The sequence below is a fragment of the Hermetia illucens genome, chromosome 3 (assembly GCF_905115235.1).
Source record: "Hermetia illucens chromosome 3, iHerIll2.2.curated.20191125, whole genome shotgun sequence".
Classification (NCBI taxonomy): domain Eukaryota; kingdom Metazoa; phylum Arthropoda; class Insecta; order Diptera; family Stratiomyidae; genus Hermetia; species Hermetia illucens.
The window spans coordinates 26,595,934-26,609,127 of NC_051851.1; the positions used below are offsets into that span (position 1 = coordinate 26,595,934).

General features: G+C 41.5%; 1 protein-coding gene across 1 annotated transcript; it reads right to left on the reverse strand.

Annotated features, from left to right (window-relative positions):
• Positions 1-1,382: 1,382 nt before the first annotated feature.
• LOC119650785 lies at positions 1,383-12,962 on the reverse strand. Its single transcript, XM_038053900.1, has 4 exons — positions 12,841-12,962; positions 2,128-2,277; positions 1,888-2,058; positions 1,383-1,662 (listed from the first exon to the last, which is right to left on the reverse strand). The coding sequence occupies exons 1-4, from the start codon at positions 12,907-12,909 to the stop codon at positions 1,483-1,485; spliced, it is 570 nt and encodes a 189-aa protein (XP_037909828.1). The 5' UTR covers positions 12,910-12,962; the 3' UTR covers positions 1,383-1,482.
• Positions 12,963-13,194: the final 232 nt, after the last annotated feature.

Here is a 13,194-nt window from a genome sequence, read left to right on the forward strand (position 1 = left end):
GGGTAGCCGCCAATGCTCGTTCATTTGCTATAAAGAAAATGGTGTACTCATCCACGTATAACGATGCTCGCTCGTTGTGGTTGTATTTGATTTATAATATGAAATACTAACTAGAGCCTCGGAAAATGTTCAATGCCTGGCTAGAGAAAGCTGTGAGAGAGAAATATCTCAAAGGATGCGTTCCTTTTATCCCCGTATTAAAGATTTCGCTGCGTGAAATGCGGATACACAAACAGAGCACAGCAAAAACAGGTCTCGATTCGTGTCTTTATTTCTGGCGTGAAGTTGGAACCAATGTTCAAGCACCACGCACCGACGAAAACGCAAAATCCAGCGTACGAGTTTCTCAAGAACTGCGTGTTGCCGGAATGGGTGCCAGATGAATTTACATAGGGCACCGTCAAACTCCTGCTCTCATTCTAAGAATGCAATGTAGGGAGGTCAATGCTTCCCACAGTAATTCTGCATGAACAACCCTGCAGCACTGATAGGCGGAATTATTAGTTCAATTCAAATTCTAGCAATGAAAAATAAACTTTATAACTTTGTAATATTCAAATTTTAATTTAACTATTAAAAAATGACTTTTTTTACTTTTCATTTAGCTATTATTGTTATGCTATTGCTGGCATGATAATCAACAGAATGTACGATATGGACATTGGGTAGCGGTGGATAGTTACGATTTAGTATGAATGACTGGGGATAAGTTGTTTGAGATAATTCGTTGCTTAGACGAGCGGTTATGCCCAACCACTTAAAAAAAGGCGGATATAAACGGAAGATTGGCGAACTAATGTAAAATTAAAAAAAAACACTGAAATCGACAGGAATTGAAATAAATTATTTACTATACTGCAGGCCAAAAGGAGAGCAGGGTTTCAGGATGATAGTCCACCCAATAGCTTACCGGACTTAAATTTAGATTTAACCTAGATCGTGAACTGTTTAGTCTGAACATGTTTTGGTAGCATCCAAAACTACATTACTGATGGAAGATCTTGGTACATAATGGACAAATTTCGATAAAAACCTCGCCCAACAATCTAGGGCACACTATAGAGACATATCTTTTTCCATTGATTATTCACATCATCGACTTTTATCCGCCTTCTCATGGGTCGAAATTTGGTTCTTCCGAAAGACGTTTGAGCCAACCTTTTCTGCTTTTATTGACAGCTCATTGTAACTTCTTGAGCCCATGCGTGTACTGAACGTTAAGGGCACTTATTTCCGGCTTTTCAGTGTGAGGAAACTCTAAATATCATAGTGTATTCCCATATCAAAACCCCGTCCCAGACAACAAATCAAACAACAAAGTATGATCTCAAAAATGCCTTAAAATGAAACATATTTTCAATAAACAGTCTTCACTCCCATCAAGTATTTTATTTCCAGATTTGTCTAGAAAACTGCAGATATGAATTGTTCAAAAAACCTCCAATTTTCTGCTTCCATCCAGAATTTCCCTCGTAGTTCAAGCTATTCCATGTCCTGTGTGATAAAGGGTTTCACCGTCATTGTCCCATAGCCACGAACAGTGCCGACCCATTTTTTTAAGGTTTTTTCATACCAATGCAGATCTAAGCGATAGTCACCAACCGATATAAATCCTGGAATATTATCTGCAAATGGCTCCAACCGTTTGATATAAATATGTCCCTGTGAAATAAAAAAAGAATGATTGGATATTACGACAATGAAATTGTACATTCTGCATTCCAGCAAGGAGATGGAAGGAATTGTGTTTGGTACCAGGGATTGTTCTCCTAATAACGAAAGAACTGACTCTAACATTGCAATACACAAAACTGAGTTGAAATATAGATAATTTCACTCCTTCCCCCTATTTGCTGATACTACTCAGAAAAAAGATAAAACTCTCACCGAATATGGGCACGGATGGTCAAAATTTGAATGCGGTTGTATCCAGCTAAACATGAACTTGGCGAACCAATTCTTAGTGGCATTGTCAAGGATATCGCAGGCATTGAAAGTTGTGTTGACCATGTACGGAATATAGTGCATACTATTCTTCTTGAATATTTGCATGTTGACCTATGTAGGATAAAGATGCAATAAGTAATTGACTCAAGGGTAAATTAAATTCAAATAATCAGTATTTACCAACACATCTGTAATCGACCGTTTCAGATTTAATTCGAGGTAGATTGCAGTTCTGATACGACTTAGGGCCTTGATTTTGCATGAATAGTTCGCCATCAAAGTATCAATGAACTCACATTCAATTTTACATAGTCGCAAAATGTTACGATACTGGAAAAAAATAAAATATAATGTATATGTGGGATAAATGGTCTCCGAATAACAGTAATGAAACAAACTACCACGAAAATACTTTAATAAAAACACAAAAGAATAATAAAACGCAGAAATGCAGAGAAAATAATGTTACATTTTAAAAATATTTATGCCCTCCCCCATCCCTTCACGATTATCAGATCTAACCTCTGCGAAACTATTATAAACCAGTTTTCTGTTCACTATTCACTTATTCGGTTTTAGCGCCTGATTTAACCTCTTTCTCCCACTTTCAAATCTGACCCAATAGAACAGCAGCTGGTCGGGATCTTCCAGGATGCTATAATAACTGATTTTTCTTGCCTGCTTTCGATCTATCCTTAAATAATTGAGCAAAGTTTTCTGTTTTCTTTAGATCTTACAAAGCAATACTAACACAAAAATAAGGAAACTGGTTATTGCCCACCACCCCACTATGATAGATAGAGTTTCCAACATTCGCGGAAAATTCGTCTTGATTGCGGACTTCACAGTGCACTGGACAGACACAGAAGACATGAAACCAGTCCTCTAAATCTGCCCCATCCAGGACATAACCCTAAGTGAAGGCAAGGTTCCGCGAAAAATGGAACCCAATCATACTACCATGCCCGACAAGAGGAAACCAACCTCGAGTTCAGAGTCCACGATTTACCGCCTTCTGACAGACACATATTTTTCGTACTCATATGTAACTCTAATCTCTCTCTAATCTGCCCTCAGACGTAAAAATCTCATCTTACAACTTTTTGATTCCAAGCGCTCCTAAAACCTCCACCTGGTCACCACTAACTAGACGCCAGCTTACCGCTAGACCAAGGACAAAAACCCCCAACAATACCTGCATGGCGTCGGTCGAAACCGTACGATATACAGGAAGACATGCTGACAACGCCATTCATTGAAAAAAGTAGAGCAGTTTCCTGCCTGCACCTTTATCACAAAGTAATACAGCAGAGGGGACCCGTACATAAAACACGCAAGAAAGAGGCTCACATATATGAGTCTAACAGATCTCCTGCTTGACCCTATTCACACCCCATAACAGGCCTGAACACCTGCATCAATTTCGTTAATCGCGTCCTGAGCTCAATCAGGTGTAAGTACAAGTATATGCATTTCACGATCCTAACTCGCAAGTATGACACTTTCTTCCGGTATTTCAAATTCCCTTTGCTCAACTTAACCAGAGGCAGAGGCCATAAGTTGTCTCTGTTGAGACCCGGACACCGACTTAAAGGAACCACGCATTAAGGATGTAGATGTACGCAGGACTCTCGAATGAAGAGATCATATACTTATGAGGAGGTTATCTGCCTAAGCAACGCATTCAACCACCGAATTAAGCTCACCCAGCGGTGCATCCATCATCAGGTTCCATATAAATGCACCGGCGATAGACCTATGTGGGCAACCACGTTTGGACGATTGCTTTCCTACCAACGAAGTTGCTCTTCCGCAGAGCTGTTCGGAAAATACAGAAAATACAATACAACTTAGGAACAAATACGCCCTTGAAATTTGCAAAAAAATTCTAACGATATATTTGTTAGCACAATGGACAATAAAGTTTTTCGCATACAGTAAGGCGTCGTTGATGAACTTACCAATTTAAAAGCCATACTACCTATCCGACACAAGACGGGGTGTTTTCACCCTCAGTCACAGGACTGTAATTTCGTCCAGGAAACTGCCGAAGGAGATATAGCCCTGTAAATCGATGATTGTCCCTATCCTCCTCTGGTGATTTCAAGAGCACAGCAAGCCTGGCAGTCTTCCAAAAAACAATAATCATACAGACATTGGGCACGAGATGGAATGGCCTGTCAAATGGCTTTGCACATCTTGCCAGTTATGCTCCAACCACGTGATTTCCTAGACACGAGCCTCGCCCTGCTGTCCTCAACCTCGCAATACCGCAGTAGAAGAATATATTCTCTCTTCAGCGCAATCACCAGGAGGCAAACAAAGCTCAAATCTCGGAAGAAGTTCGCCCAGAAAGGCACAAATACCATCGGACCCTGTCAACTGTCTGGCTCTTAAGCAATGTCGTAATTTCATTTCCCTTTACATATCTGAACGACCCTTCGTGAAGCGTCATCACTATGCTCACCAATGAATCGCCGCCAGGCTTCTTCCTTTAACTCAATATCTCTTTATAATACGATGCATCTCGTCTGTAAGTGAGCTAAAGGCGGTTAACATCAACAGAAAGATCGACATCACTTCCTTTTCTGCTTGCTGTGAAAAGCATTCGTCCATCACGGAATATGTTTCAAATCCCATATTTGGGCTTCCTCATCATATCATCATTCACGAAACACATCCACTTATCCAAAAGCTCAACAACTCTATCCACTGATGGAAGCACAAACTCATCGTGGGGCGAGCGGTCGACTAACTCCTTCATCCGAGTAACATATTCTACCCCCCAAAACTCTCAAACACCTTCTGGTGTGTGTCACATAAGGGAGACCGTATGCGCATCCATGACCAGGATGAATGTTGTTCTGTGAATACACGGAACTACCTCATCCAGGTATGCGATTCACTGCTTTAGGTCATCACAGGCAGTACATGCCTACGTAAAACCCTAGTGCCAAAGGCCCCGTGATTGAGACACATACGCGCACTCATTAAAGAGACTATCAACGCAGGCGGAATTTACATTGACACGTATCAAAGGTGACAGATCAATTCTCAACAACGATGCAGGGAATATTAAAATTGATAGAATATTGACATATACCAAAGAGATGTTATCTGATAAGATTACATTATCTACAATAAAAGGACTTTGATGGAAATCCTTTACCCTTCAACTGAAAGAGCAGTTGATCGGGGCATCTCCGCAAACAGGTTCATGAATTATGTGAAATCATAAACGAATGGCGAAAAATCTACCACATAATCCAACCATATGAGGGTCAATTCATTTTCCTATCCTAATATCGTCAGAGCCAGAAGAAATTAAACTAAAAGAAACTCCAATACGGAATCAATATCAGCAGAAAGAAGGGAACTGACAAAAATTAAGTCCATCTGAAAATAATAATTTTCTTTCCAAAAAAGATACAAGTCGATCTAGAACCGAAGTAATTTGACTATAACGTGAATCGTATCAGGAGAGCGCAGAAAGGAGACTTAACGCTGAAATTGGATAAGTCGACCAAAAAGTCAGTGGACAACTTCACGTACAACCGGGAACATTTTAACCGAGAAGCCACTATCTAAAAGCGCAGAAAAAACAGCCGAATACAAACACCTAGGTGAACTAGAGGAAAAATATCTGTTCTGCAAGATCGAGCAGGTCAGAAAAATCAAGAACCAACTAGAGTATACGTACCTCTTCATATCGCCTTATCTTCTCTTTAAACAGCATCATCAACATCAACGGCGCAACAACCAGTATACGGTCTAAGCCTGCCTGAATAAGAGACTCCAAACATCCCGGTTTTGCGTCGAGAGCAACCAATTTTGAATTCCTAAAAGCTCCATCTGAGGCAGGGTTTGTCTCGTCTTCTTTTTCTACCATAGATATTGCCCTTATAGTCTTTCCGGGCTTGATCATCCTCATCCATACGAATTCTGTGACCTTCAAACCGCAAACTTTTAAGCCGGATTTTTCCCAACCAGGTTATGGTAGCGCTTAGACAGCATAGGAGTGCGTGATATAGAATAGGCAACTCAAATTCATTGAGGAAGTCGGTGGCCTATCATAATGGCAATATAGGTACTGGCGAGGCCGATAGTTTGAGGCATGATGGCCTTGGACACCGAACCCAAGAATTCTTCTCATTCGGCCAGCTGCAGTTAGACTAAGGGCACTGTATCAGAAAGGGTGTCTCTAGCTACTTACTTCTGCCAATAGAAAGTCCAGATCCAGATCGAGCAGGCGGCGCGAGATCTTGGGCTGCACATCAATGAAGGCAAGACAAAATATATGGTGGCAACGGTGCTTGGTATTTGCGCTTCGGAAGGGGCAATGGTAATGGATTTTCAAACAACTGATGGTGATTGCCCGCGGGACTCACATACTGGTCCCAAGCATTGAAAAATGGACCAAATGATTCCCAAAATACTGCGGAAGTTATCAAAATAGACGTTTTAGTCTACAACTGAAAAACCATACAATTAATTTCATGACTAGATTGGCCAATAAGGATGTGTCACACACAACAGTGAGGAGAGAACTGCTGGCGATAGTTGGTTCAAAACATACAACGAACTGGCCAGAAGATCAAAACAAAATACCGGGTGTAGTTCACGCACAAGCCTATCACCTAGTCGACTGTATTCAAGCCCTTGATCCCACATTGCCTCAAACCATTTACCAGTCTTGCGATCATTCTACAGCCCTTGCCCTCAGAGGTGAGCAAACTTTCGAAAAGTACTAATCGAGAATTTTCACTTTCTCTCATTCTTCACTTTCCAGCAGAAAAAACTCCGTGTGGCAGACAGATAGACAGAGGGACAGTTTTGTTTTACAAACAAAACCTTAAACTTGAAAAAGAGTCGAAGTTCTATTAAACTTGCCAATATTGTGTTACCTGCTACTAACGCGAAATTGTTTTCTTCCGTTCAGAAGGAGAGACTGCTCGCCTTGATTGGTTGCATCGTTTGGTTCTATCAAAGCCTGATCTAGAGGGAGCCGCGAGGCTCTCATATCGTCATCCACCGTATCAGGCCATCATTGTTTCGGTCAACTTTTTGATCATTTCCCATCGACTTTGATGTTCAGACCAATCTTGACAAGCGAATTTTCATCAGCACGAATTCTTTACCATACCATCGAAGATGCCCCTCACGTAACTTTTCTATGATCGGTTCAACCCCATATCAATCCCGGATATCCTAATATCGAATAGGATTATAACGTTTCGCGACACTAGTCCAACGCAACATCTTCGTCTTCATTACGCGAAGCGCAGTTCATTGTCTTTTATAGTTTCCCAACACTCAGAACCATAGAGGGCGAAAGGGCAGACCACTTTGCAATAACTTTTGGTTTGAGATATTCGTTGATACGTGGATCATAAAGAACGTTAGCTGTGGAACCCCACTTCATCCAAGTTGCCAAAATGTAATGATTACTATTATTAACTACATTTGAGCAGATATTGGAATGAAGGATATTTTGAGTGTTCAATGGTGAAAATTGAAACAAAACTTTGGACATCTTTATTATACCTGCGTAATCGAAAAGGAACTTGTGAAGATTTTTTAAGTTCATTTTTAATGCCCAAACAGACTGATCTAATAGTGTAATTGAGACATGCACTATTCCAAGATCCAGAACAGCCATATTCTACCCTTGGCTCCAAAAGTGAGCCTAAAAACGCAAAACATTGTCAATGAAATTCTGAAGTCAATGGGAAAATAATCAGCCGTGAACTCCGAAATAAAAAATATTCAGGCGGAGCTTGGCAAAGCGGAACGCGAAACATAACTCTGATCGCAAAGTAGTCTTTTCGACGGCTTTTGGGAGGAAATAAAAAAGTAGAGGTGATTTTAGTTGGTGAGAATTCGACACATTGCTAGAAACTACTGGTTTAACTGGCTTAACTTCTGCCCCTGCAACAAACAAGAGACCATATCTAAGCTACACAACTGCTACTACGGCTTAGATTCTGGGTAGTATCTTTTGTTTCCTTTTCCAAACTATAATGCAGAAAACTAGAGAAATAAGTATATCCTATTAAAGAGATTATCATCTGAAAGTAAGAACGCATAAATTTAAATTTTAGAAAGCCATTAGCAGTATTAGTTTTTGATTCCACGAGTCTAGCACTCAATAGTTCTTTCGACTGAACATTCTCCTTCTTCGTCGTAAATCATTTTCGTTGACCATGAATCGCAGAATTTCTGACCTTATTCCCATGAATTTAATCATTTTTCGAGTAGAAATCGCTAATTCATTCACTCTCCTTCTAGACCTGCAGGGCCATCCGATATACATGAAAAAACTGGAGGATTATTGGAGCCAGAAATCTAAACCCTGTGTATCCTTTCTAACTTCATGATTGCTTCAGCAATACTACCTAACGGCCTTAGATCTATAACCAATCGATTTTTAATTATGGAAAGTGCATCAACACATAAGACTGGTAGTCTCTTGTCCAGTAATTGTTCGCCAACCCTCATTTTCCCTTAAAATTTGTAAATGAATTGAAAAATAATTCCGCCCCGTCGAATGAAAAAGATTTGAGTTTGATAAATATTTCAACGAAAGAAATAGGTCCAGGAAAACAACATCCTGGTTTTCGAATGATTGAATAAATATGTAGAAATGTAGCCAAATGGAAATTATTTTTCTGAGAGCCTTATCAATAATGAGGTTCCAAATTAAGATTTCAAGTGGAAGCAGCAAGTCTAGGAATACTGTGCACAGTTCGGAAGCAGAAATTATCTTTGTTAAGTATGAAGTCTGCTGATTTTTAAATTTATTTAAATGCCCATTAGATAGTTTGCAGTCGGGGGTAACTGAGTGTATTCGAACGGACCTAAGCCATCTTTACCGGAGCCAAGAAAGCGGGGAGCAGCAGAGATTAACCCGCATCAAAGGAATGCTTCCAAAAAATCCAAACCTGAACCCAAGGGTGGAGAAAACCCCAGCAGGTCAGGGGACAAGGTAGGACTCAGGAAGCCCGCCATTGTCTATGCTGGTGCGGTCAAAGCCATTCGGCTGACTATACTACTAAAAATGTTTCCCGAGCAAATACTCACTCGTGAGGAGCAGGGAACCATCGAAGACCGTGTCATTAGGCAGATATGCAAAGGATGAACTGCGAAACTTGTGTTCACCGGGATACGCTTTCGACCAGGTCATATACTGGTGAACAGCATGACGGAAGACACTGTAGAGTGGCTTAGGACAATAGTTCCTAAATTGCCAGGCTGAGAAGGAGCAGAACTGTCAACATGGACTGGGGATGATATACCAAAAACACACATGGTGACCGTTTTTCTCCCAAAAGCCGCGACAATAGAAACGGAAGATCTTGTGGGCCTGCTATTCACTCAGAATAAGGATCTCCATACGCGAATATGGAGAGTCTTTAGAAGCAAGGTAGAGAAAGAGGGTAAACTCCTCACCATCGGGGTAGATGACCGATCCCTGAAGGCAGGAAGGGGTCAGATTCGCTATATGTAAGGAGGAAGCAGGTAATTTGGGTCTCCTCTTGTGAAAAACCAAGAGCTTGCATAATTCTTAAACAAAGTTCCTGACCGGAGATCTTGTTGCTATCCACAGGAGCACTCGAGAGGCAGTCGTGGAATCGGGATACTTTGAAATCCGCGTTGCACCGGGACAAGCCGCTAAACTGGTGCAGTACTGTGAGAAAAGGGCTGTACCACTTCTCCTCGGCTGGGATGCCAACGCCAATCACGAAATCTGGGAAAACAGCGACACCAATCGGAGAGGTGAGTACCTTCTTGAATTTATTCTTAGAAATATATAACATAGGGAATACTCCAACATTTGTGACCAGCACTAAACAAGAGATACTAGACATAACTCTAGGAAATACTCTAATAAACGGGCTGGTCAGGATTTGGAGGGTGTGGGATGAGCCCTCTATGTCTGCGCACAGAATAATCACATTCAACATTGAGGGTAACTCCGAAATAAAAAATAATAATAATAAATCGCAGGAGAACGGATTGGGAATCCTATGCAACGCACTTAAGCAACCATATCGCCCACCTCCAAGGAGGCGGTGACATGAGGGGTGAACTAGAACTAGAAACCGTGGCGGAAAACCTCAGCAAAGTCGTCATTGGCGCTTATGAGGACAGTTAAGTCATCAAGGGATGTACCATAGTGGATCAGGATGCTGGCCAGATTGAGAACAGAGGTACGAAAACTCTTCAACCGAGCAAAGCAAACCGGGGATTCGCAGAGGTAGAGAGGGGCGAACGAACGAACGAAGCAACCAGGCTTTACAAGACTGTAACCAAATACGGGGCAATATTCTCTGTCTGATTGAAGAAGAAAGATGTGACATTTACCGAAAATGAGGAGGCCTGGGTACATCTGCTTCTCGGAACTCATTTCCCGTGGTCCGACCCCACGGCGGCAGGCGAAAAAATGCCTGCCTGACACTCCAACAACGAATAAAAGGGGAAAAAAGGAGAACTGGAAATTAGCAAAAGAGGTATGCTCAGAAGCTAGGCTAAGATGGGCAGTGGGAACTTTTAAGCTACTAAAATCTCCCGGAGTAGATGGCATTTTCCCCGCACTAATCCAGAGAGGCCTGGGAATCATCTTAGAGTCCCTTTTTAGGATGGTAAATGGGAGCGCTGGGATATATACCAAGGGCATGCAGACGGGCAAAAGTGGTCTTTATTCCGAAAGCGGAAAAGAATCCTTTTTACCCTAAATCTTTAAGACCAATTTGCCTAACATCGTTCGTACTCAAAATGATGGAAAAGGTCATAAACAACAATATTCGAACCAACGTTCTACAGCGTAATCCGCTACATCAGTGTCAACACGCGTACCGGGCAGGACGGTCAACTGAAATTGCTCTGAATCAGCTGACGGATGTACTACCGGATGCCATACAAACAAAATAAATAACACTGTGTGCGTTTTTGGATATCGAAGGAGCATTCGACAACACATTGCACACATAGATACAAGATCCCTGAACCACAAGGGCTCCCTGGCTATCTAGATGGACAAAATGTTAGAGAGTAGGCAAATAGAAGTACCAACAGGTACAAATTCTATTGTCGTGAATACTACTCAATGTTGTCCACAGGGCGAGGTGCTATCACCGCTTATGTGGAGTATGGTAGTGGACGATTTCCTGGATGTGCTGTGTAGGGGCAAATATGAGGATACCATATGTGATAGAATCCAAAATGGATTAAGGGTTACTTATGCCTGGTGCATCAAGGTGGGACTGCGGATCAATCCAGCCAAAACCACCATAGTATCATTCAATAGGAGACGTAGGCTTGATCACCTGAGAACCATAAGGTTATATGACATGGAGGTGAAACGAGAAACAGAGGTTAAATATTTGTGAATTACGTTAGACCAAAAATTACTCTGGAAGACACATATTGGAAACACTTGTCACGAGGGCTCTGATGACTTGTAAGTCCATAGCAGGAAAAAAATGTAACCCGAAGATACTACTTTGGATTTATACTGCAATAGTAAGGACAATGATTACCTATGGAGCGGTAATCTGGGCAGGAAGAACCAACGAACGCAGCACACAAGCCAGGGAATTACACAAACTCCAAAGACTGGCTAGCGCGTGTATCAGTGGAGCAATGAGGACATGCCCAACAGCATCCCTAGAGGTCCGTCTGAGAATAACCCCGCTCCATCTGTACATACAGGTGCAGGCACGGAGAGCAATCTTCAGGATGGCCGGGAGTATCAGTAAGGCGGGGAACTGCCTGAGCCGAAGGAAGATTAGTATTCTTTCTAGGCGGTACCCCGAATTACTGATAACAAGGCATAACATAACAACGAGGTTTGACTTCGATAAGAAGTTTGAAACACGTTGGAGTAACAAGGCAAACTGGGAGAGCATCGCTGCGATATACGGCTTAAACCAGCAACTGATTACGTGGTACACTGACGGATCCCTCACTGCAGAGGGAGCTGGTGCCAGCATCATTGATCTCGCTCGACTCGTCCTACAAGATCTGGATACTTTGGGTTCTAAGCCATGCTGGGTTGGAAGGCAATGAGGCAGCGGACGAACCAGCCAAAAATGGAGCAGGGACGCTTTTGCACGGGCCAGAACTCTTCTGTCTAATCGGAAACGATTTCGTGGCTTTGACTCTAAGAAATTAAGAGGAATGGTTGAGGGAACTATACTGGGCGGGCCTACCAGGGATGGAGCAGTCCAGGGTGCTTATTGGGGGATACGAACCCAAACGCACAAAGGATTGCTTAAACCTCACCAAAAAGAACCTCCGAATCATTGTAGGAATTCTCACTGGCCACTATCGGCTAAACTATCACCTAGGGAAGCTAGGGATATCTACAGGCACTGCCTGCGGATTTTGTCCAGAGTGTGATGAAACCTTGCGCAAAGTAGGTCGAGGCATCTGGGAGATCACTTAATACCAGATTCAAAGTTGAAAGATCTGGAAGTAAGGAATATACTATAGTTTCTGGCGGTTATAGGCTTGCTCGAAATACTATGATTAATAGGTACACTATAACCAGCAAAAGGGGCACAATAGTTTTTTAAAGACTCGATGCGACTTTCCCTTAACAGAATAGTAATACGGGAGATTTTTGCCAAAAAAAAAACTTCTTCTATTGACAAAAACCAGAAATTATCTTTGGCAATGAGATCATTTCCTGAAAACCCCAGACACTCCTTTGTTTTTTTATATTATACTTTGGAAAATTTTCTAATGGGTAAAACCGATTTTAACTACAGTTTTTTGCCATTTTTTCCTTTTTAGACTTTTAAATTTTAAGATATAATCTGTTGAATTCTGTCAACAACTTTATTGTGTCTAGGGAAATCCTATGGCGACCACCAAACCAATCCAACTTACATCACCCGTCACTGAAGTCATTACAAGGAAAACAACACAACACTTAAGAGCAATTCTCCAGTCAGACATTGCAAATCGAACAATTCTCACAAAAAATCAAATCCAGACTAGTCGGGGTAAAAGATACTTTTCTGTATATAAATATTTATCACTTATTGAAATGTTATCATGGATCCATCTCGTCACTTTGGACTAACTAGCTGCCATCATATTAATGGATGAAAATTGAAATTATCACAAAAATCATGGAACGGTGATGAGCCCACAATGATTGACTAGGCTGACACCGATTTGGCTCGTTTTTCCAATTTACAAACAAAATAATAAAAGTGAGAAAGTGGCCGTGAAATAACT